The 24,869-nt window shown below is 42.7% G+C and overlaps 2 protein-coding genes across 5 annotated transcripts in view; one reads left to right on the plus strand and one right to left on the minus strand.

The window, feature by feature from the left end:
- The window catches only part of LOC135210025 (U6 snRNA-associated Sm-like protein LSm4), a 27,746-nt gene extending 9,244 nt beyond the window's left edge, over window positions 1-18,502 (plus strand). Inside the window, exons 2-4 of the mRNA XM_064242797.1 lie at window positions 13,407-13,547; window positions 15,070-15,250; window positions 17,262-18,502. Of these exons, the coding sequence (XP_064098867.1) occupies window positions 13,407-13,547; window positions 15,070-15,250; window positions 17,262-17,347 (408 nt within the window). The 3' untranslated portion in view covers window positions 17,348-18,502. The remainder of the gene's footprint in view (window positions 1-13,406; window positions 13,548-15,069; window positions 15,251-17,261) is intronic.
- Window positions 18,503-18,652: 150 nt separating this feature from the next.
- The window catches only part of LOC135210020 (constitutive coactivator of peroxisome proliferator-activated receptor gamma-like), a 138,697-nt gene continuing 132,480 nt past the window's right edge, over window positions 18,653-24,869 (minus strand). For all 4 annotated transcript variants that reach the window (XM_064242791.1, XM_064242789.1, XM_064242790.1 and 1 more), the window contains 5 exons: window positions 23,892-23,978; window positions 23,429-23,583; window positions 23,031-23,246; window positions 20,217-20,312; window positions 18,653-19,778 (listed from right to left, as the gene is read on the minus strand). In XM_064242791.1, the coding sequence (XP_064098861.1) occupies window positions 19,365-19,778; window positions 20,217-20,312; window positions 23,031-23,246; window positions 23,429-23,583; window positions 23,892-23,978 (968 nt within the window). In that variant the 3' untranslated portion in view covers window positions 18,653-19,364. The remainder of the gene's footprint in view (window positions 19,779-20,216; window positions 20,313-23,030; window positions 23,247-23,428; window positions 23,584-23,891; window positions 23,979-24,869) is intronic.

Genomic DNA, 24,869 nt, shown 5'->3' on the forward strand with positions numbered 1-24,869 from the left:
CATTATATTTTTGCCCTGTGCGTTCGTTGCCGAGAGCTTGATTGCGCTCGGCAAGAGCCTCTTATTTTGTATGAATAGAATGCAATGAAAGTGGATTCGCAATGCAGTTTTCTTTTCATTTTCATTTATTAATTGCATCAAATTTAATTTTGGATCAATTTCCGCTCTTACCGGGAATTAATCCTTACGATATATTGCTGTGAAAGTGAAAATAGCAAGTGCAGTATTGTTTCATTTTCATATATATTTATGATAGCATCATATTATTATGGATCAGTTTCCGCTCTTACCGGGAATTGATTTTCCCTCTAAGTTCTATGAAGTGAATCGCAAAGTGGCAGTATTCTGTTTCATTTTCATATTACTTTTTCACTGCTGTGCGGGGTAGGGGAAGCGAAGGTCTGCCAGGAAGTCGTCGGAAAGCTCTCCCGCGACTCCCTTGGTATCCGATTCTTCGTCTTTCTTTCCTGCCCCCCCGCTCAGCTTCCTCGTATTTTGTTTTTGGGGTCTTCCTTCCGTTCGGGGTGGGGCATGTCTCCCCCCCGTGCGTGAGGGAACCCCTCTTACTAATCTGTCTGTGCTACCGCAGGTGCTACAGCCGTGGGAGACGACCTTGGACAGGTATGGACCACTGCGGCTGCAGGGCGTGCCTAGCATCCACGATCTGCTGCAGAGTCTAGCGAGGTCTGGGGCGGTGACCTTGGAGTGGTCTCCACTACAACCTTCACGGCCGCTTATGCTGCTTCCCCCCGCTGGTCTACACTCCCATGCTGTGTCGGTGACGCCGTCTGCCGCTTCTAGGGCCGGTCGCCGCCGTACCGAGGAGGGGTATGCCGCCGCCGCCTGTGTTTTCTTCGTGTTTGCCTGCCCCAGACTTTCGCTGTTCCAGCAGCTCGCCCCTGGACCGGCCGCCAGTACCACGCTGGCTGCCGATGATTCTACGAGGCGATGGCTGGGCCTCCCGTACCTGTCGCTGATGTGGTTCCCGCTACTGGCTTGGCTGTCCCTTCTGTGTTTACCGCTGCCGCTGTTCCTGCCGCTCCTGAGCTGGTTGCTGTTCCTGTCGCTCCTGGTTCCTGCGCCTGTCCATGCTGGTCCTGCCCATGGTGTGTCTTCCCCAGTCCCAGGTCCTTCCGGACAGGTGCAGTCGGGCCGTGTTGCTTCGGCAATAGGCCCGACTCCGGCCTGGATGGAGGACCTGACGACTGTCCTGCGTGAGCTGACGAAGAAGAGGAAGGTGTCATCTTCGTCTTGTCTGTTGCTGCCTCTTCCCCTTCGACTTCTAAGGCCCATAAGCCGAAGAAGAAGAAGAAGGCTGCCTCCCCCCCCTAAGAAGTCTCCTCGAGAACTTCTAAGGGCCCGTCCCACCCCGGTGGGACGGGGGGTCCTTCTGCTGGTCCTCCTGCTCCTTCGGGAGCGGGGCCGTCTCCCCTTCCGTAAGGAAGAGATAGACGGGGACCAGAGGAGTATCGGTTAGCTCTGGTACTTCCTCGCCTGGTGCTAGCGGCAATGCCGCTACGCCAGGTTCCGGCTCGGTCTCTCGTTCGCGGGAGATCCCGAGTGTACGCTCTCCCTCGGGAGACCGTGCAGCCAAAGTTTCGGCGCCAGAGTTCGCTCGGCGCCAAGACCACGGCACGGAGCAGAAGGCTGGCGAGAACCGCTCAGGTGACTCTCGCCAGGCCAGCGGCCGCTCTCGCAGCGACCAGCTGGTAACCGGGTTTTGTTTATTCCCCCTAAGAAGACTCCTTCGGGAACTTCGAAGGGCTCGTCACATTCCGGTGTGACGGGGGGGTTCTTCGGCTGGTCCTCCTGTTCCTTCGGGAACGGGGCCCGTCTCCCCTTCTGAGAAGAAGAAGAAGACGGGTACCAAGGGTGTGCTGGCTACCGCTGGTACACCCTCGCCTGGTCTTGGCAGCTCTGCTGCTAAGCCAGGTACCGGCTCGGTTTCTCGTCCGCGAGAAGTTCCGAGTGTACGATCTCCTTCGGGTGACCGTGCAGCCAAAGTTAAGACGCCTGAGTTCGCTCAGCGTCATGACCGAGGCACGGAGCAGAAGACTGTCGAGAGCCGCTCAGGTGACTCTCGCCAGGCCAGCGGCCGCTCTCGCAGCGACCAGCCGGTACCTCGGGTGGACGTGACGGTCTCTGACCGGCCACGGGTTGGGTTGAGGCTGGGAAGAGGTCCCCCAGGTCCCCTCGACCGACGGTACCAGCCTCGGCTGGTACCAGCGGTTTGACGTGCCGCGAGGACGCTCACCGGTCTCACGGCGAAAGCGAGCTCTGCAGGTCACCTGACCGCCGCTACCACAGGGACCGGGCGGATACGGTGACCAGCAGCAGCTCGTCTGACGCACGGGACCGGGGTCGACGTGCTCAGTCGAGCCGCTCGCCACAGGTGAGCGGCACGGCCAGGCCTGCAGATCGATCCCCACCGCGGGTTGGTGATCGGGCTGCAGCCCCCACGTACGCTGGTTCCTGCCAGCGAGCGGGGGGGGGGAGCGTCAGGTCTGTCTCTCCACTACCTTTCAACTTCCTCGGGCTACACCGGAAGAGCGAGGTAGCTAGGAGTGATCGTGAGAGGTGCGCCGCTCACGATCCGTCACGACGCCGCACGTGCCACGTATGGTCTTAGGGACCAACCAGGACGTACGCGCAAGTGATTGGAGGCGACCGTCAGGGGAGAGGGGGTAGCGTCAGTTCTGTCTCTCCGATACCTTCAACTTCCTCGGCATACGCCAGGAAGAGCGAGGTATATAGGAGTGATCGTGAGAGATGCCGCCTCACGATCCCGTCACGACGCCGCACGTGCCAGGTTGGTCTTAGGAACCCAACCAGGACGTACGCGCAAGTGATTGGAGGCAACCGTCAGGGATCTGTGCTGGCCTTCTTCTGAAGAGGAGGGTCCTGGGAGCTGCTCTTGTTGGAGGACTAGACGGTCCTACTCCTCAACGACGCTGTAACTTCCGAGATTCAGAGTAACGTTACCCAGGTTATTGCACTGATTCGTCAGCACAACGACCGGGGGGAAGGATCGCCGCTCCCACCAGCAGAGCCCATGTCTCTGCTCGAGTCGTTTTGGGGCCCGAGAGGGAACCCAAACCGACGGTGGGTATGCCGCGATCGGAGCTTGCCTATTCTGTCTTGAACCAGTCTCTCTCGTCTCCGGACAAGAAGGCTCTCTCAGTCTGGCCGGTCGATCAAGCTACTTCCACCTCCTCTACTGCGACAGCGGCGTTTTCTACGTGTCTTCGGACACCGTATTTAATACTCCTTCGGTCCTCCTGAGAGGTTTTCGACCTCGACGAGGATGGAATGAGTCGGAGGACGGTATCGGCTCTCTCCTGTCAGGTGTCGATCAGCCCCACCCAGACGACGTTCACAGTGGCGGCAGACCTTACCTTACTACGTGAGAGTTCGTAACCCTCCTCGGGGAAAACGTTTTCTCCTGACGATACGTTTTCCCAGACTCTGAGAGGCCATCGCCGCAAGGCGATGGCTGCTCCTACTCTTCTCCAACTGCTAGTTCCACTGGGAAGGCGAGCGAGTATCCAATTCCTCCCCATTCCCTCCCTCTCCTTACGGCTACGAGTGAAAGGGGAAGGATCCTACAGAGATTTCTCTGTAGGATCCCACGTTGGGGACTGCGCTACCAGGGGGGACCTTCGGGTCCTACCTGACGTAAGCCCCGGTTGTTGAGGAGGGATCCTGCCCCATTCTCGATTTCTTACGGGAATCGAGAGGACCACCAGCCGATATCGTTTGACGAATTCGGTGGGGGTTTCGCAGACTGCTTAGAATTCTACGGAATTTCTAGCGCATTCAGAGTGTTAGAGTTTCTTACGATCTCCAAACACTTAGGCGAGACCACGGTCCAAGTGAGCGAGACGAGAATCCCGCCCCGGATATGTTACACGTAATCGGGAAACCTCGCCTATGCTCGAATTCCTGGAATTTCTAGCATTAGGAAGAAGACTGCTGCTGAAAGAAGACTATCTCACAGTAGGCGACCAACCTGGAATAGAGAAGAACGGACGGGAATATCCAGTTTGGCTGGAAACTATCGTCTTAGTATTCTGTTCACCATTGAAGCTTTCCTTCGAGGAAGACTTCTCCTTCACTCTCTTTAATAGAGAACGAAGGTGGTCGATCTCCATCCTTATTTTGTTTTCTTGAAGGAAAGAATTTAGGATGGAGATCGTTGTTCAGAAGGCCTACAAATATACTACGTATATTAACCTCGCGACATGATTCTGCTAAGCAGTTGAATGGTCCGAGGGGTAGGCGCATATCCTGGTTATTCTAGGATTGCGACTTAGACAAAAAAGTATTCTAATTGAACTGCAACCCGGGTTGCCTGCAACCTCCCAGGAGTTTCCAGTTTCAATTTTATATACTTATGGTGTTGTCACAACAACACCATTAAGCTTTTATATTTACCGAAATTCGTTTCGCTTAAAATATAATTGCTCGAGCATATCTTTTTTTATGCTCGGTGGTTCTAGCCGAACGCATTCCTTCGTGGAAAGGATTACTTGGCAACTCAGGATGACGAGTCAGCGACAGCTACTGCGTATTGAATTGCCCGAGGCATTTCAGTATCAGCTGCCGCTTTGAGATAGACGGTTGTTTATGTCTTTCTCACCTGCTTTGATTGAATAACAACCGTATCTCTGCCCAACAATCACGGACTTAAGTCTCTGATTAACGGATTCTCGCATACATGAAATGACCATCTACTGCTGAGAAACGCTAGTATTCATCGTCTTCGGTATTGCGAGAATTTTAAACAGAGATATCTATTCGACTCTCATCTTTCTGTTACCGCACGGTAACAGAATTCTGTAATAGTCTCTTGCTGGCATCGTATCCCGATAATGCGAATGATTTTTGCGGAATCTGAGTTTGTCCTCAAAATATCTTGTATTCGGAGGTGTACAATTGTTCATTGTTCACCCCGGATTAGCCAGATGTATTGAAAGACATCGCCTACTCCCACACCTGCCAGCTCTACTTCCAAACGTTCAGCCCATGAGAAGCAGTTCTTCAAGCGGCTCACCCCTGTGTTTCATTACTGAAGAACGCCCCGCTTTCATTGCACAACGGACAGCAATGAAATCGGCGGTTAGCGTTTTCAGTCATTTGTAAGCACAGGTTTAGAATCTTGAGATTCCTTCTCTCGATTCAGCTGGAAGACGTAGGTTGCATTCATTGCTACCTTCGTCTTCAACGTCACATAGTGTTGTTCTCCTTAAGCTGAGATTCAACGTCTATTGAGAATTTTCTTGCCATCAGGGACCTCGGTCTTTTGAAGGCAATTGACTTTCGCCTTTTGAGCTTATGCATTAAGAGAATCATCGCCGCGCCGTCCGGGCATCGGTGACTAACAAATATTTTATTAGTTTTGTCTCTCAGCATAACTCTTTAAAGGGCGAAGGTCACGTGACTTACCCGGATGCTTGGACAACTTGCCTCTACTGATTCCGAACCAGTCAGTCGGCAGCTGTCAGAGCGCCCCGAGTCAGTTACGAACTATGCTATGGACTTAGTTCGGTTGTTCCAGAGCAATCATTACTTCGTCTTAATAGCTTGTCAGTATGAGTACTGTACATAACCAAAGTCGAGAAGAGGGTAGGTCATACGACTATTCCCTTCTTTTCGTCTTAGGTAACTGCATGACTTCTTTTGAGAAGTCAAGCACAAAGGGATGGGGATTTGTGACGCTCGATTTCGTACCGATCTTCGTAGCGAAGACTCAGAACCCTTCGGTAACTGACGATTGTTCGAGTCCCCTTCACAATACCCTCCCTAATGGACGTCACCGCCTCCGATACGAAGGCTATGTGCTTTGTCCTGTGAAGGTGCGACGGAGCTGGCTGGAAGAAACTCGACACCCAGGATGAGTGTGGACGCCTCTTCATCATTCTCTCGCGTTCCGCAAGAACTTCTCCGTGGCGCAGGTAATGAAGGCAGGCGCCTGGTCCAACCGGACCGCATGCACCTCCTTCTACCTTCAGGATATTGCCCACAGTTCCTTGGATCTTTTCCTTGGGAACCGGGTGGTTGCTCAACACGTTGTGTAGTTAACCCAGACCCTCGCAGGCTGAACAGCATCGAGTCCTGGTGGTGACCGTAAGAATGGATGAGGAATGAGAGTGTGACTGGCTCCTCTTCCCATCTTTTTCTTCCCTCTACCTTTGGGTAGAGGGACACGGGTCGTCACCCTGCGGGTGGGTAAGGACGAGATGCAGGTGAGCTACTCAATAGAGCACCATCCTATCCCTTTCAGTAGGGATAGGAGTAAATATCCACCACTTCCTCCAACAAGGGGGAGGAAGTGGATGCCAAATTGAGACAAACCCATCATTTTATGATTGTCTCTTGCAAACAGGAACAAGTTCTTGCTTGCTGGTACGAAGAGATACGCTTGCCTCTCTCTTAGTACTTGGCCCAGAGGTCTGACCATTGATCCTGCGGTGCAACAACCCCATCATCGGACAGAGGTTTGGATCCCTCCCTTGCTCTTACGACCAGGGAGGCACTCCAGGGTTGGACGAACACCAGTCTGTTCACCAAAAAAGACTCAGATTCCTCCCACCAAGAAGTGATCTTCCTATTGTTAAAGGACCGAGGGTTTGTATTAACGTATCGGAACAAATGACAATTTGTCGAAAATTGCATTTTTCTAACTATACAAACCTGAGGTCCTTTACATATATCCCACCTCATGCCACCCCTCACTCTGCAACTTTTTGCATGGGCCTAAGCAAAAGTGATTCTTCACCTCTCGGCTGCCCGCGCACGATCGGACAAGCAGTTAACTACCGTTCTCCCCTTGTTCGAAGCTTACGACCGTCCCAGCTGCCGCTAGTTACCTTCCTATTGTTAAAGGACCTCAGGTTTGTATAGTTAGGAAAAATGCAATTTTCGACAAATTGTCATTTTTGCTTGGGCCAAAAGCAAAAGTGATTTGTTTACCTCCCAGTCGCGCGCGCGCGCCTGTCGGACAAGCAGTTAACTACCGAACCCCTTGTTCGAAAGCTTACGACCTATCCAGCTGCCGCTAGTACCTTCCTATTGTAAAAGGACCTCAGGTTTGTATAGTTAGGAAAAATGCAATTTTGGACAAATTGTCATTTCTTGTCTTCCGACGCGTCCTCCCCGCGCAAGGGGTGGGAATCTCGTTCGGATTCGCGACCTTTGAAGAGGACGTTTCAAGATCAGGACGCTTCATGTCATGCTTTGTCTGATTGGCATTCTTCTCCGGAAAGCGTGTCCTTTCCGCCCCAGAAGAAGGCTAGGTCGTCTTCCGATGATGACGTCTTTGAGCGCCCCAGTCGCTCTAGAGCAAAGGCTGTTCCTGGGAGACGGAAGAAGGCGTCCCCTCGCCCCTCACCTTCTCGCAGGCATGGCTCTTCTCCTCGTATAGATCCTTCGCAGACGGAGATAATCCTTGCTATGCAGCGACAACTGGATGCTTTACTTAAGCAGAAGGAAAGAAACGGTTTCCTGGCCGTAAGAAGGACGATAGACTTCCGATCAAGAGATCAAGACAGTCTTCTCCGCCTGCTCGTCTTTCGTCCCCGTTTCATGGTATTTCGTCGTCTAGACTTCGTTCTCCCCAGCGTTCGTCTAGAGGTGGAAGTAAACGTCAGGAGAGAGAGAGGTTTCTTCATTCTGCCCTCTCTTCTCGACGTGAGGACGCTCGGCGTTCCGACATCGACGTTTCTGATGAAGATGCTTTAGTTTCTAACGGACGGAATTTGGTACGCACCGCTCCGCTTCGTCATGCTTGTGTTGACGTTCATCGGGACGCTCGTCAAGTGTCAATTCCTGTCTCTTCGCGGGACGATCGTAGAGACGCTTCGAGGGACGCTAGGAGGGACGCTCAGTTGGACGCTGATTTGGACGCTTCGTTGGATGCTCGGAGGGACGCTAGGTTAGACGCTCCGATGGACGCTAATAGACATCATCGTAAGAGCGTCTTGGACGCGAGTACGGAAGTTCGCTCTCGATCGGACGTTGTTCCCGAGTCTTTAGATGACGCTACACGTCTTCCTTCTACTTCGCGTTCTACTCAAGTTGTGATTGCTGTTCCTGTATCGGCTAACGATTCTGTTAAGGATACGTTACCCTCTTCTTCTCGTCATCGGTCTGATAGGAGACTTGGAGTGAAAGGTCTTCTACCTCTTTCTTCGGAGTTTAACTCGGGTAAGGAAGAAGGGGAATTGAGCTGTTCTTCGGAGGAGGTTGATGAAGAACAACCCTCGACGTCGTCTTCTTCAGACTATCAAGTTTTGGCTCGGCTGCTCCGTGATTCTTTTGGAGATACCTTCCTTCCTTCTGCTCCTCCTTCTCCTCCATCGCAGTTTTCGTCGTCGAAAGCTAAGAAGACACCAGGGTTTGTTAAGATGAAAACGTCTTTGTCTACCAAGAGGGCTTTCCGGAAAGTTAACACTTGGATGGAGACTAGGAAAGCTAAAGGAAGCACCACTTTCGCCCTGCCTCCGTCTAGGCTTAGCGGTGAGGCAGGGATGTGGTATGAAACCGGTGAGGAGTTAGGTTTGAAGGTTCCGACGTCAGCACAGGGAGATTTCGCCAGCGTTGTATATGCCTCAAGAAGAGCTCTGTTAGCCTCAGCGAAGGTGTCGGGACTACGTCAGAGATGGATCATCTGTTGAAGGGTCTGTTTAGATCCTTAGAAGTATTTAACTTATTAGACTGGTGTCTCGGAGTGCTAGACAACCAGTCGTAAGCCAGATTCGATCAGCTTGGGGGAGCTGTCCAGTGTTTTGTCATGCATGGGGACACGGCCGTCAGGGATGGCTCAGAGGAATTAGCATCTCATTTTTCAGCAGGCGTGTTGAAGAAGAGATCGCTGTATTGTAATTTTGCGGCTAAGTCCTGTCTCTCCCGCACAGAAGAACAGAACTTTTGTATGCGCCGTTCTCGAGTCATCTCCCCCAGGCTTTGGTGAAGGATCTGGCAGTAAGTCTGCAGGAGAAAGCCACTCAAGACCTTTTGACGCAGTCGTCGAGACATCCTGCTGTCCCTTCCACGTCTTCAGGAGTTCAGTCTTTTAAGAAGCAGAAGCCCTTTCGTGGAGGATCTTCAGCTAGATCTGTATCCCGAGGAAGAGGTCTTCCTAGAGGTAGAGCCCCGGCTAAGTCCAGGGGCAAGAAGTGAGAATGCGTGCCTTCAGTCACCGGTAGGAGCCAGGCTTCAGTTGTTTGGAGGAGCCTGGAGAGAAAGAGAGCAGAACACCTGGTCTCTCAACATCATAGAGAAGGGTACAAGATTCCGTTCGTAAAGCCTCCCCCTCTGACTTCCACTCCCAGGGACTTGTCCCCGTCGTATCCTCAAGAAAAGCAAAGGATTCTTTTCGATCTGCTCGAGCAGATGCTCGAGAAACGAGCAGTGGAACAGGTCTTAGACTGGCTACGCCAGGATTTTACAACAGATTGTTTCTTGTTCCAAAACACTCGGGAGGGTGGCGGCCAGTCTTGGACGTAAGTCGTCTGAACCTCTTTATAAAAAAGCAAAAGTTCAAGATGGAGACACCTCAGTCAGTTCTGGGGGGCCTTAAGACCGGGGGATTGGATGGTATCACTCGATCTTCAGGACGCATACTTTCACGTCCCGATACACCCCCAGTCTATGAAGTACCTTCGGTTCGTCCTGAAAGGAAAGTGTTTCAGTTCAGGGCTCTCTGTTTCGGTCTGAGTACAGCCCCATTTGTGTTCACCATCTTGATGAAGAATGTGGCGAGGTGGCTCCATCTTTCCAACATCAGGATCTCGCTCTACTTGGACGACTGGCTCATCGAGCTTCTTCGCAGACCCTGGCTGCCTGGCCGGAGGACCTGAAAACGACTCTGTCTTTAGCTGCGTCCCTGGGACTTCTGGTGAACTTCGAAAAGTCACATCTGAAGCCCCCAACACAGTCCATCGTGTATCTGGGGATTCAGATGGATTCAGTGGCTTTTCGGGCTTTTTGTTTTTTCCCGCCCCCAGGGAACATCAGCAACAAGGCATAGAGAAAGTGTCAGCCTTTCTAGGGGAAGGATTCATGCTCGGTGAGGGAATGGATGAGTCTGCTGGGGACCATTTCCTCGCTGGAGAAGATTGTTTCCCTCCCGGGGAGGCTACATCTCCGACCTCTTCAGTTCTTCCTGTCGGACAATTGGACAGAGAAGGACAACTTCGATATGATCCTAACCATCTCAGAAGAGGTGAAGAGCCATCTAAGATGGTGGCTCGATCCGTTTAAAGCTCTCAGAGGGCATATCCCTCAAGCTTCGGAACCCCGACCTAGTGTTGTTCTCCGACGCGTCATCCACGGGGTGGGGAGCAAACACTAGGGGGGAGGAAGTGTCAGGCACCTGGAGAGGGGCGGGGAACAGGTAGCCTGGCACATCAACTTCAAGGAGCTGGCAGCGGTTCAATTAGCGCTCCAGTTCTTTCAGGACAAAGTCTTCCCGTCGAGTAGTTCAAGTCAACTCGGACAATACCACAGCCCTGGCATACTTGAAGAAACAAGGAGGAACTCACTCTCGCTCCTTGTTCGCTCTAGCGAAGGAAATTCTGATTTGGGCGAAGGCAAGAGAGATCACGATCTTGACAAGGTTCATTGCCGGAGTCGAGAACGTCCGGGCAGATCTCCTCAGTCGACAAGGTCAGTTGCTGCCGACAGAGTGGACCCTCAATCAGGACGTATGCCAGGAGCTGTGGAGTCTTTGGGACGCCCCTTGGTGGATGTTTCTGCAACCGCACGGACGGGAGACTTCCTCTTTACTGCTCCCCAGTTCTCGATCCGGGGGCGTAGCAGTGGACGCCGCCCTGTTATGGGATTGGACGGGAACTAGACCTCTACGCATTTCCCCCTTCAAGATTCTGGGGGAAGTGATGAGAAAGTTCACAGCTTCGGAGTGCCGAGGTTGGACGTTAATCGCCCCCTTTTGGCCTGCAGCGATCTGGTTCACAGAGGTGATGTCCTACTTGGTGGATTTTCCGAGATCTCTTCCGTTAAGGAGAGATCTACTCAAACAGCCCCACTTTGAGAGGTACCACAAAAACCTCTCCGCTCTGAGTCTGACTATGTTCAGACTATCCAGAAGTTGGCCAGAGCGAGAGGTTTTTCGAAACCTGTGGCTAAAGCTATCGCCACCGCGAGAAGACCTTCGTCAATCGCGGTTTACCAGTCGAAGTGGGCAGCTTTTAGGAGCTGGTGTAGGAAGAAAGGAGTTTCCTCTACCACGACCTCTGTGAGCCAGATCGCCGACTTCCTTCTTTATCTCAGACGAGATTTGAAGCTCGACGAGTGTCAACATTAAAGGCGACAGAAGTGTCTGTCTGTAGTTTTTCGACATAGAGGTCTTGACCTTGCTAATAATAAAGACCTACATGATCTACTGAAATCTTTTGAGACCACCAAGGTACCGATGGCTAAGTTGCCTTCGTGGAATCTGGACGTGGTTCTCAAGTTTTTAACGTCAAGCCGCTTCGAACCTATTTACTCTGCCTCTTTGCGAGATTTGACGAAGAAGACTGTATTCCTAACTGCTCTGGCGACGGCGAAGAGGGTTAGCGAGATACAGGCGATTAGTAAACACGTCGGCTTCAAAGGGCATAATGCAATCTGCTCTTTGAGTATGTCATTCCTGGCTAAGAATGAGAACCCTTCCAACCCTTGGCCTAAGACGTTCGAAATCAAAGGTATGGCAGAAATCATTGGTCAAGAGCCAGAAAGAGTCCTGTGTCCTGTTAGGGCTCTTAAAGAATATCTTCGTAGGACAAAGGAGTGTAGAGGTTCTGCGGAGAACTTATGTTGTTCGGTTAAGAGGCCTAATATGCCCATGTCTAAGAATGCACTGGCATTCTTTTTGAGGAACACCATTAAGGAGGCACACTCTTATTGTCAAGATAGTGACTTTAAGCTTTTAAAAGTTAACGCTCATGAAGTAAGGGCTATTTCGACTTCTATAGCCTTTCAGAAAAATATGGCTCTCTAAGATATTTTAAGTGCCACTTTTTGGAGAAGTAACTCGGTGTTCGCCTCGCACTATTTACGGGAGGTCAGAACGACATATGAGAACTGTTACTCTCTTGGACCATACGTCACCGCAGACACTATCTTGGGGGCAGGAGGTAGCACTCATCCTATCCCATAGAAAAGGGTAGGTGAGTTTTTAATGTTCGTAATGTTTATGGTTGTAGGGTCGGCCGCCGAATGCGGTCTTCCCTTCTTTTAGCCTTTGGTATAGGGGAGTATTTGGTTAGGCGAACTTAGGTGGTGGTTTTGCCTCGTTGTCCTCTTGAGTATGGTCATGGTCTAGTGACATTGTGGTCTCGTCCCCGTTGGCAGATCATCTAGAGCGCACCAACTACACAGGTCTCTACTTTGTTGGTAACTCTAGTGAAGCAGATGCAGGCTTGGGTGACAGTAATCACGAAGTCAGCTATGCTAACAGGTAAAGAACCAAGATGTCAATCATCTACATATATATGTTTCCTAAATCCTTTTCTGTCTCTCCCACCGCCAAAGGTGGGATTCAGCTATATATATATCTGACAGGTAAGTTTCATGAACAAAATGATATTGTTAAGATACAATAAAGTTTGTTCATACTTACCTGGCAGATATATATATTTTAAGTACCCACCCACCTCCCCTCAGGAGACAGTGGAGATAGAAATCTGATAGAAAATGGGAATGGTTCCCGATACCCGCCTCCCAGCGGCGGGAATGGGTACTAACCACCCTACTCCCACTATGTGTGTCGTAAGTTTTTAGAAATTCTGTCGGACTTCAGAGAATACAGCTATATATATATCTGCCAGGTAAGTATGAACAAACTTTATTGTATCTTAACAATATCATATTTATAGAAATTGAAGGTACAAACTATGTACTAGTAATTAAGGTAGAAACTACTGCTAGTAATTACTGCCCATACTATTCACCGAATAGTATGGGCAGTAGGACTAGGTTGACAAGTTAGATTGTCTCCATCTTTCATAGATGTACAAATTTGATGTCTTGTCATAATCTTGCCTCAAATGAACCCCCAGATTTGTCCCCGATGCCAAAGAAAAGGGTATCTGCTCACTGAGTGAGTGGGTGGGTGTCTCACCCCCCTCACATGCATTACTACTGTAGTTCTGCTGTGTTACCAAGTTTCAGTGACCATAACAGTTTTTGCCAAAGGCAGTCATATAAAAGACTTGAGGTTTGTATATCTAGGAAAAGGGCAAATTACTGTATCAAAAAAACTGGGGATTTTTTTATTTGATGATTTGTTTCTTGACTAATGCCAAAAGTAACAAAGTACAGGACTATAAGTAAAACCAAGTTTCATCGTAGGAACATCAAAATTATAGAAAAGTTGTGTTAAGGGCCTTTTTATTTTGCAGCTACCCTTGTCTCTACTGAAAACGGCTCAAAACCATCCTATGTTGGTGGAACTTAAGAATGGCGAGACTTATAATGGCAACTTAGTGTCTTGTGATAACTGGATGAATATTAATCTAAAAGATGTCATCTGTACATCTAGGGTAAGTAGCAAACTTTCTTCTAATATTTGCATTGATGTCAGGAAAAACTATTATTTCAAGTTCAAAACCAATTTTATGTCAGCTTATCTGTGTGGTTAATACTTCAGAGACACCCTAGAATTAAGAATGAAACTAAACTCCTTTGTGGCAGCTACAAAATGTGGAACCATAGTGCCACCACCTTGTCCTATCATTATCATGAGTTGTAAGCCAAAAGATATTTGTCATTGCTGCCTACCCTTTCAAAACACCATCTTCTCATTAACATCAATATTTTCTCCTTACTCATTCTTTGGGTCTTTTAAATGTTTTTCTGCTTATGGATATTTATTGTTTGTCTATATTGAACATTATGGAAGATGGTTTTTCTGCTGGTGTTCATAAGTGTCTGTGGTTAAAACAATAATACTGTATGTACAACTGTGTATTTCTTATGCATCAGGTTTGTATTAATATATCTAGTATATTTTTCTATGAATAAAATTTCTTTATTATCATATAACGTGTTGTAATCGTTCACTATGTAATAAGTGTAGCTAGGTTTGTTTCTTGGAACGAGCTTATGCAATGTGCAAAGACTATTGCAGTTGTAGTGGCTGCTTTATAAAGCCAGAAAATAGGAGTAGACAAGGTTCTCCAAGCCAACCGGTACTGTACTTAGTATTGAGTTGTATTGCTCTCTTTTTGCTATGAATACATTCTATCGTGAAGTGAGATTCAGTCAAGTGTTTTCAAGATATGTACTACTTGTAACTGTTGAACTTTTGACTATTAGTGACCAATAGTAATACTGTATGTCTAGTGCACTAGCATGAAATGATGAGGCACACGCTTGTGTTCTGTGGGATATGCAACAGCCCCAAGTAATTGCAGATTTTAACAATCTACCCCAGGCTTGTCCTCTGGTTTGGACCTTGTCTGGTCTCCATGAAAGATGGTTTTCATGGGTCCAATTCCCTTTTCTAGTAACTAGAGACTCACTCTTTTGATAGTGATTTACCTCTCACTCTTGGTACATGTTACCAATTGGAGTAACTACGACCTCCTTCCTCTTTCTCGTTCATTTCTTCAAAGTAGGATCCATAATTAGCAGAAGTCATAAGAGTTACTGCTCTGTTTGATATTGAGTGAGGATTTCTTCATGGAGGCAATAGTAAATGTTTCTTATGATCTTTAAAAGATACTAACATAATCCAGCGTCCTTAACTGGCTTCATAATCTGCCTACATTCTTGCTCACTTATTTTAGTTGTATGTACTAGTGATGCTGAAGATAAATGCAGTATATTCTCAATTACCTGGGAAGTTGGGTGTGTATTTTGACCAATTTCCTTAGCATTCTCAGTCAAATTTTTAAACTAGTAAGTATGCAGCAAAACAATGAAATATTGGAAGTATTGTATATATATTTTGAAAACTTCACATTTCCTGAAACATTGGATAAAAAGAATTCTTTCCCATCTTTTACTCCATTCATATGCTTTAAATTTAAATAATATTTGAATTTTACCTTCATTTGGCAGGATGGTGACAAATTTTGGAGGATGCCAGAGTGTTATATACGAGGGTCTACAATAAAATATTTGAGATTGCCTGATGAAGTAATAGATTTGGTAAAAGAGGAGGTAATTGCAAGAGGCCGTGGACGAGGTGAAACCAGAGGTCGTGGTGGTCCTGGACGAGGTCGCGGAGGCCCAGGAAGGGGTAAGAACTTTTGTTTTAAAATACGGAATACGTAGTTTCAGTTTTAAGAAAAACCTTTTACAATTTAGCTCAGTGTGTGTGTGTGTATTTAGCTCAGTGTGTGTGTGTGTATGTGATGTACAGACCTTTGTTATATTACTCAAGACTATTATAGTGCTTATTCAAGGTAACAAAGCTAAATTTACTTTCTGATGCGTGGATGTCACAATTCACTATCTTGATAAGTGAAACACCCCTCATTTAGATTATGAATATGTATAATAATTTTTTTGTATTTTAATAGTTTATTTTCATATTGATTGGAACAGCTCCTTGGATATTAGCATGAGCATCTGGAAATCACATCTTAAACTCTTGACATTTGATGTTCCAATTACAGTGCTACCCCACTTTTTCGTGGGAATAGGTTCCAGACTGTGAAAATGCAAAATCCCCTCTAGAAATGCTTATACTAACTGCCAAAATTCCCTGCACCCCTTACCTCTTCAACTAAAATGCTTCTATCCATCTATGTTAACAGTTCACTGCTTAATTTGATAGTTAAAAGACAATTATATTTTAGATTATCATACTAAAACAATTTAATATAATTTCAAACAAAAATACACCCCAAACCATCATCCAAAAACACCCTAAGTCTTCTTAGATTACCCTTTTTACAATTGTTACGCTTAAGTATGTACACCCCATAAAATGTTCATAACAAGGGTTTATTATTTGTAAATTATATTAGTGTAAAGACCGCAAAATGTGTATAAAATATTGTAATACAAATTAAATTAATGCAAACTAAATAAATCTGTTTTACAGGTTTGACAACTAGTCAGGTTACCCCTGTATATACATAAGCATAGATGTTTTCTCTCATAGTTTTGAAGTTGTTTAGTCTGCCTTTCCATTGGTAAAGTGATTAAAATTATCACTAATTTGCTTTTTTCTTAGAGCAACACTGTTTATTCACTAATTACGTATACACTGTATTTTTTCATTTTGTGTTCGTGACTAATCCTCGAGAAACCCTGCAGAAGTGGTTATGTTTAATTTGTTTTATGTGATTTATACGTTGTCTTGCTTTTATGTGTAAAACTGGTAAGAATAATTTTTATTTTTATTTTTGTACATAAATACTGTATGATACTAAAATGACAAGACAGCTGTCGATGTAAACATCTCTCTCTCACTGAGATAAGAGAGATATTTTATGCATATGTAACATATGTTTTATAGATAAACATGATGTTACTTTGAGATTCATTTTTTCATATCGTCCATGCTATAATTACAACATTTATGCATTTCTATAGTAAGTTATTTAAAATTTTAAAAGAATACATATTGATTCCCAGTCTTCTCTGAAGCTTAGGAGCGATGTGGGAGAGTAACAACTCAGTTATCTCGACATATTGACAGTGAAGGGTAGAATATGTTCCCACTGGATGGTCAAATACTATGTTACCCCACTCAGTGATGGTAAAAAAAAAAAAATTCTCTCATTCCTTCATAAATCTTGAATTTCCATCTTTTGATATCTAATGTAAGAAATAATTTTTCTCTTTCCAAAGTTATTCTCTTTTTCTGTCATAAAATCATGAATAATTCCCTCTTGGAATTTAATAAGAAAAAACAACCCCTTCTCTCTCTCTCTCTTGTTATTCTGTCTCTGTAATACCTAATAACATAAGGGCAACACCCCATTTCTCTCTCTCTCTCTCATAAAAATCTGTATTTAGTCACACACAATATGAAAAATACAGTAATCGGTGAATAAATAGCGTTGCTCTACAAAAAAGTGAATTAATGATAATTTTAGAGATACCGGCCAAAGAAAAATTTGGAAATTAGTAAAAAAAATCTGCGCCCAAGTGAAGCACAGAAAAGTGGGATAATGCTGTAGTGTGTTTGTTGGTGCCTTTTTACAGACTAGGCCTTGAGGTAGCTAGAACTTTCAGGCTTTCGGCCAGGTAATCATCATTGGTAATCTTTAGCCTGAAGGTTCTTTTTATTTGCACAGGTTTTGGTGGACGGGGCCGTGGTGGTCCTGGTGGCAGAGGTGGACCAGGACGAGGTGGTATGAAAAAGAAGGAAGGTTTTAAATAGGCAGGTATGCTTAGAAATTGCGAAATGTAATATAAGAATTTTATATTTATTATGTTGTCTTGTTGAAATACTATATTTCATAAAGAATAGACGAGTTAGACAATTTGGCAAAAAATTTTCTCTTGAATATTTGGCTACGAGTTCATTTTTAGCTATGCAAAAGAATTACATCGTTGGTTCAGTTTGGTCACACTAGGAGAGATTTGTAAGTCTACAACTAATATTTTGTGCCTTGGAATAACTTGGCATTTAGTGAAGTCCATTTTAACATGGGTAGGATATTTTACCCTTCAAGTCTTTGATGGCAATGTGCACACATTTTTCCGTTGCTAAAAAATTATGCATTATTTAATTTAATGAAAATGCTGGCCTTTTTTTGTAGGACATTAACTAACATTATGAGTGTCAGAGTTCACTTGCATAAGTGATGTTTTACAAATTTGACTATGTAGCAGACCTTTGCTTTAATTAATATTTAACTAACATTTTTGTTGAAATCTTTATTTTACAATATCTTGATGTAATCTTTTGTATTGAGCCAATATGACTGCGAGTGTTGAAACAATTTCATCAAGGAAAGCAGTCTGTAGCATACAGATGATTTGCTGAAGGACTGCGACTGTCAGTTATTTAGATTTTCAATTTTTATCCATTGCTAAAGATGCAGTGAGTTGAAGAGGTACTTGTCATCATATTAATTTTGATGTATTTTGTGTTATGCTGGTCAGGTGCTGCAAAAACTAGTTGATTAGAAGGTTATGTGGTCTGAAGTTTGCCAGTTTATTAACTATTTTGGAGTTAACTACTATGTTATCATTTTCATTTTCTCAATAGCACTGCATATTAATGGGAAATTGTATGCAACAGTATATGTATTTGGGAAAATTATAAGAAACCTTTTGTTGATATAATATTTTGGTTATTTTAATATCTTATATTGACCACCCTCTTTTTCCCATAGATTTCTCACCATAACAATTCTCCTTGTTTTTTGGTTACGCTGTGAGGTTCCAGAAATTAATTTTTTCACGTCAAAGATAGATTGTTCTTAGAATTAATTATGAGAGATGCTTTTAGATATAATGTGAATCTTATAATGCTATCATAGTATTGTTGCAGAAGAAAATGAAAAATTTATTAAACATTTCCTTTGTCCAGAGGATTTACTATGTATCCCTGAAATTGTACAAAATCTTGGCTAAGTGGTCTGGTTAAATTATCCAACAGTAAAGTGCATTTTTACGTATTATGCAGACGGTCTAAAGTGTGATAAGTTTGAAATTAGGAGAAATGAAAATCCTGAACTGAAATGAAAAATATATTCTTAAATCACATATAATAGATTTATTAACATTCTGGCAAATTATACATACAGTAATAGAATTCAGTAATAAACTTTTTGTTTTGCATAATACCACCACATTTTACACATCACAGGTGCATCAATGTAAAAGAAATATACAACTTACATATTCCATGATTTTTCATAAGTTTAAGTAATAATTGTATGGTGAAATAATTTTCCCTCTTAATGATGAAGCTACACATCTCTACCTATTTAGATAACAAAGTATGGAGATACTGATCTATCGATACACTACTGTATTCACATTAATTGAAAATCCGTTTAGGTTTACATGGACGAGCAGCTTGGAAAAGGCTTGTTGTTAACCTATAAGGCAAATACTATTATGCCAATTATATCGCATGCACTCAAAGACTACAATTAAATTTCATAAAAGAGGCTTAAAGAAACTCTTAAGAGGACACACTAGTCTCAAACTCCCCAGATAGAAAAAAATGTTCGTCTCGCAACATACTTGACATCTAATAAAAAGTTGTGCTTATCCACTTCATATGGTGGCTTAAATGGAAACATTCTATGCCAAAGCTATGAATCAATGAAGCATGCAATAAACAGTGAGAGAAAATTTGTCCTTTCATAGCTGACCATGAACAACTTAGCCACTGCATTTGAGATACCAACAAACGCTCCGTAGTACTCTTCATTCAGTGATCATGAAGCCATCTTTTTTGGAGATTTAGCTGGGGATTTTGCAGGTGGATTTTTGGTGGTTGGAGATTTGGCTGCAGATGACTTTGCTATAGGGAGTGGTGATTTTTGTCCTGTCTTGCCTATCTTATGAGCATGAGGTGAACTGGGTGATATGGCGGGGGAGGAACCTCGTGAGTGGGTTTGGTTACCTGGGACATTTTTATTGATTGCTAAAGAAGTGGGAGGCTCAAGGCCAGGAGTGCCTGGGGGAGACTTTAATCCATCTGTTCCCAAATTAGGTTTCTTCTTTGGGCTTCCTTGTGGTGTGTTACTTCGATGTTCTGGAGAATTTGAGCTCTTGGCAATGGAAAGAGGTGGTGGCATATGGGGCAGAATTAAGGTTTTCAGTTCCATGAAGGTTTTTAGAACTTCATCCTGAAAAATAAGGCAAAATATCAACCAAACTGGAGATAATCAACACATCTGAAATTTTAACCTGTAATGCATACACAAAAAAAAGATGGGCACAATTCATTAAGTAGTTGAACTAATTTTATTCAAGTGGAAAAAATCCACTTTAATCCAAAACAATAAGCTTACTATGTATGAATCTTGGAATCAAACACAGGAACTAACCTAAGTGTTCAAGAATACCCACAATACAGCAGGGGCTCCTACATGGAGGGGAATTTAAAAATGAAAAACAAACAGAAGTTCTGATAAAACAATTGAACAGTTTTCTTAAGCCCAAACATATGTTAAATATAAATCCAGGAAATTATTCTTATGTGGAATACTTCCAACTGTAAATGTCAGAAGCAACACGAATCTGCCAAAGGAATTCCAACATAAATTTTAATATCATTTACTCACCTTGTGTTCACATAGGTCCTCTACTTTTGCTCCATTTTTTGCACGGATATATAAACTGTGGAATACTTTTCCATCCCAGAATGCCCATGGTACACACTGTAGTTGAGGAAGGAAAAAGAACAGAATCAATCAATAAAAATATGTGCACCAAATTTTCAAAATAGTACCAATATTAGTCTATACCAAAAAGTATCTCCTGTCTGTATTAAGAACAGCACACAATATTATATGCCTTCTGACTTTTTACCACTGATACATTGGCATGCAAGTACTATTATGTCTCTACAAGTATATATAATTAGTACAGACAAAACAAATGTTATATGAACTATAATCAATATCACAATAGCCTTCAATAAAAAATAAATAAATTAGTAGAGTACCAAAATTATCATTAAAACATAATTTCCCAAAAGCATTAACAAGCCAGTGTGTTATTTTTGTGTTTCATTAAATGCAACAATGCTTCAGTGACAGCACTTTCATAGTTCATCTTCCCAATTATAATTTCCCTTTCTGAGGGGTATAGTAATGCAAGCATTTGTCCTATATTCATCATGACTCATGTTAGTGCAAGAACACATTCTAATGTTTTTTTACTGCAAAAAACAAACTAACAATAAAGTCATGATGAGTATAAGGAATATGCTTGGATGACTGGCCTTTAGAATTTCATTCAAACTCCTTAAAAATATGATATAAATATGACTAAATAAAGTGAAAGCCAAGATTCTGGTAAATTTCTGAAAAAACTAATTTGTTTTCTGTATATTTGATACACATTACTGTTAATCTGTATTAAGGGATTGGGTCATATGTCATTCATAACATACCCGTGGATTATAAGTGTACAGTAATACCTCAATCTTACACAATTCGAGTTACGCGAATTCACAAATATGAACTTTTCTTTGGAACCTAGCTAATTACCATACGCGAGTAGTATTTCATAGACACATGAATGCAAGAGCAACATTTTCAAATCCTGGAGAAACCCTACAAAAGTGTTTGTTCAATTATTTTATGTGATTTATAAGTTTTCAAGCTTTTACAGGCAGTCCCTGGGTTACGACGGGTTCGGCTTACGACGTTCCGAGGTTAAGGCGCTTTTTAATTATATTCATCAGAAATTATTTCCAGGGTTACGACGCTTACAACGCTGATCTTGCAGAAGAAACATGACACCAAAAATGCAAAATAATCAATATTTGAAGGTTTTTGAATGAAAAATGCAATAAGAATGCAGTTTACATAGTTTTTAATGCACCCAAAGCATTAAAAGTAAGGTTTTCTTAGGATTTTTGACGATGTTCCGCCTTACAACGCGTTTCAAGAATAAAACCCCTGTCGTAACCTGGGGACTGGTAAATTAAATAACATTTAATGATAAAAATAATTTCTCTCTCTCAATCTTTAACTGAAATGAGAGAATTTTTAGGGTACATGTAGTATGTACTATGTTTATTAATACAGTGGGCCCCCTGTATTCGCATTCTCTCAATTTGCGGATTTCTCTCTGGACCATAACTACCCATTATTCGCAGGAAATGCGCCCATTCAGGGTATTTTTCTATTTAAAATATCAAATTTTATTTTATTTTTTTTTTTGTATCAATTTCATCATTAAATGCACTTTTTGTGATAAAAATATATAAAAAAAATGTATACATTTTTTTAGTGTTTTTTTTCTCGAGTTTTACCTACCAAAATAGGCAGTTTTCAGCATTTATATTGGGGTTCCAACTATTCACGGAGTCTAAACATTCATGGGGGGGGGGGGTCTTGTATGTATCCCCCGCGAATACAGGGGACCACTGTATTTTCAAAGAATAATAATAACAATATAACTGTAATTAAAAAAATTGTGATCGTATTTTAAAGAAATAACCTTTCAATTTCACTTTTAGGTAAGAACAACTGTCTATCTTTCTTACTGAGATTAGAGAATTTTTATGGTACTCTACTATATGTTTATAAAATTTTCAATTAATAATAATAATAATATAACGGTAATAACAAAATTATGCATATAAAGAATGCTTTTCCTCATCTTTCTTTTTAACTCCACAGAAGCTGAAGTACAGAGCTGTCAAATATGTCAAGTAATGTTACAGGAGGGAGTGTCGTCAGATTAGTGATCAAAGACTTTTACGTAATATCTCTCTCTCTCTCTCTCTCTCTCTCTTAGTTAGCAGTAGCGTAGCTAATTTTTAATTAATTTATTTTTACCTTTACCTTCTAGAACTGTAAATGCCTGTTCTACAACAGAGACATAACTAAGAGCTGTTTGTACATGAAAAGGAATTTTAGAAACAAAGAGAAAGAGGCAGAATAAAGAATTTCTTAAAAGTGGTTGAGAAGACTTGTAAAAATAGGTTGGTTGGTAGGAAGGGGGGAAGAATAGAGAACTATGTTTTAGTATGTATGTAATCTTCACACACTCCTGTATTTTTACCAACCATTTATTTCTTTTTTATGGATAATGTATTAAGCTAACATTTAAATAAAATTACAGTAACTTTAATTTCATTTAAAAGTTAGCTAATATTTAGGGAGCATGATTAGGGTCATATTTAGTGTTTAAACTCTAGAAGTAAGCATTCATTAGTATTTTTAGAGACTGTGCCAAACTATGTGAAACTTCCCCTTGTGTGAGGGTGTCTGGAACCTAACCTCACTAAGTTCGGGTTATTACTGTATTATCTATTAAAGGAAAGGATATTAATGCAACATTAAAACCAATAAATGCCTAGGGTGGGATGCTACAGCAAAATTCTGTATGAAAGATGCAACATTAAAGAAAAATATACTTACATATTTTCGTTCAACTGGAAAATCACAAGCAGCAATAAGGAAATACAAATTAACAAGTCCTTTCATAAATATTGCTGCTATGTGTACTGCCCGAGCATCTATTCTGGCTAATGCTATGGTACGAATCTGAAGAAGATCCTCTCGTACTGGAGATATCAGTGTAGCAAGCAATGCATTCATCTCCCAGTCTTTAAGAATTGGCTTCGGCTGGCTGCACTGTAAGGGAGACCAATACATATTAAGACATTTATGCAAACCTAAAATAAATCTGCCAGGATAAGAAAAACAATATGACATACAGCAACACTCACCTCTACATTTTGAGCTACTATTTAATTACTGGTAAATCCTAATTTGGATTCTGTTCACAATAGTACAATAAAGTTACCACTTCATACCTGCAAATAAAACAATATAGCAACTGGCACTACATGATGTGGAGGAAGTGTTGAAATTCGTGTGTCCTTTAGCACTGGATGAATGCAGTCGCAAAAGGTCTTCCATTTTAAGTCTCGTTCTCCATTCCATAGCTCCTCTAATGAAGGTGTCCCATCTGAAAGATAATTCATAAAATCTCAAAGTGAATGTTCTGCAAAAATCAAATTCTACAGGTTAAAGAGGGATAAAGTTGTAACCTTCTTTGCTTTAAGAGCTAACAAACGTGTATTCAATCCCATAATAAGACAAGATAAAAGAGCAATTTAAGGGCAAGAATGTGTAGCTAAATTACCCAGAGCAACCATGTTAATCTAAATAATAAATCAAACTTAGATGGTTGATCTCTGACGGCCACCCAGTCATGAAAAGGGGTTAAAAATTTATTGGGGGGCCAAACATACAAAAACAAAGAAAATGTCTTACCATCAAGTTCCACAGGGTCAACGAAATCTGGCTCCTTAAGAGTGCTGCCAGAATACATACACCATTCAGGTACTTGTGTCCAAGCATCTGCAAAAACAGAACTATTTTTCAGGCTAAAATTGAAGTGATGCAAACAATTGTGAGAGGAACATTTTAATTATGAGGAAAAATGCATATTAGTTTTTCAAAAATGATTACATATATTGCACAAGAAAATAACCAGTATCCCCTATTCTAAAGTGGGTTTCTTTGCAACAGAAAATGTAACGCCATACAATGTATGATCTAATACCTTTTAAAAACCTAAAACTCCAATCAACTGAAGCAACTCAAGTAAGTAAAGGAACCAATCCTCAAGTTAATCTATACAAGTGTATACAATCTTGTATTTTCTGATTTAATTAAAATGCACAAAGAAAAGGCTAGCTCTAAAAGTAAACTGCTTAGGCACAGTAGGCTGGAGTATTTTGAAGATTTCGGTATGCCTGACTTCAGAGAATATATGTTGCAAACTAGCAGAATCCCATTATGATTTCTCAAGTCATTTTAACACACTCACAAAAACTAGCAATTACCGACAGTAGTACCAAGTTTATTGAGCAAATCTACAAAACTGAAACAATAAAGAGTAATTTCATACATTTGTATCACACAACAGCAAAGGCAGCACTATTCCTGAAAAAATTAGTAATGGGCTCCCTCTAATAAAGAATACCATACTACTAAGCTGAGAAGGAAACTTAAAACTAACTTTGACTACTGATGTTTCAATTTTGGATAGAAATTAAACTTGACAAACCCTTATTCACTGTACACATTACAAATGAACAAAACTGAAATTAAACAGCAAGAAAAATTAATTAAAGCTTTGTCTCTATTTCCTATTGTATTAAGCGCTATAAGCCTTCCACAAACCATTCTTGATAAGTCATACACACATGAAGATAAAGATAACTTTTTGCTCCAAATAATTATTAT

The sequence above is a fragment of the Macrobrachium nipponense genome, chromosome 39, assembly GCF_015104395.2.
Source record: "Macrobrachium nipponense isolate FS-2020 chromosome 39, ASM1510439v2, whole genome shotgun sequence".
NCBI lineage: Eukaryota > Metazoa > Arthropoda > Malacostraca > Decapoda > Palaemonidae > Macrobrachium > Macrobrachium nipponense.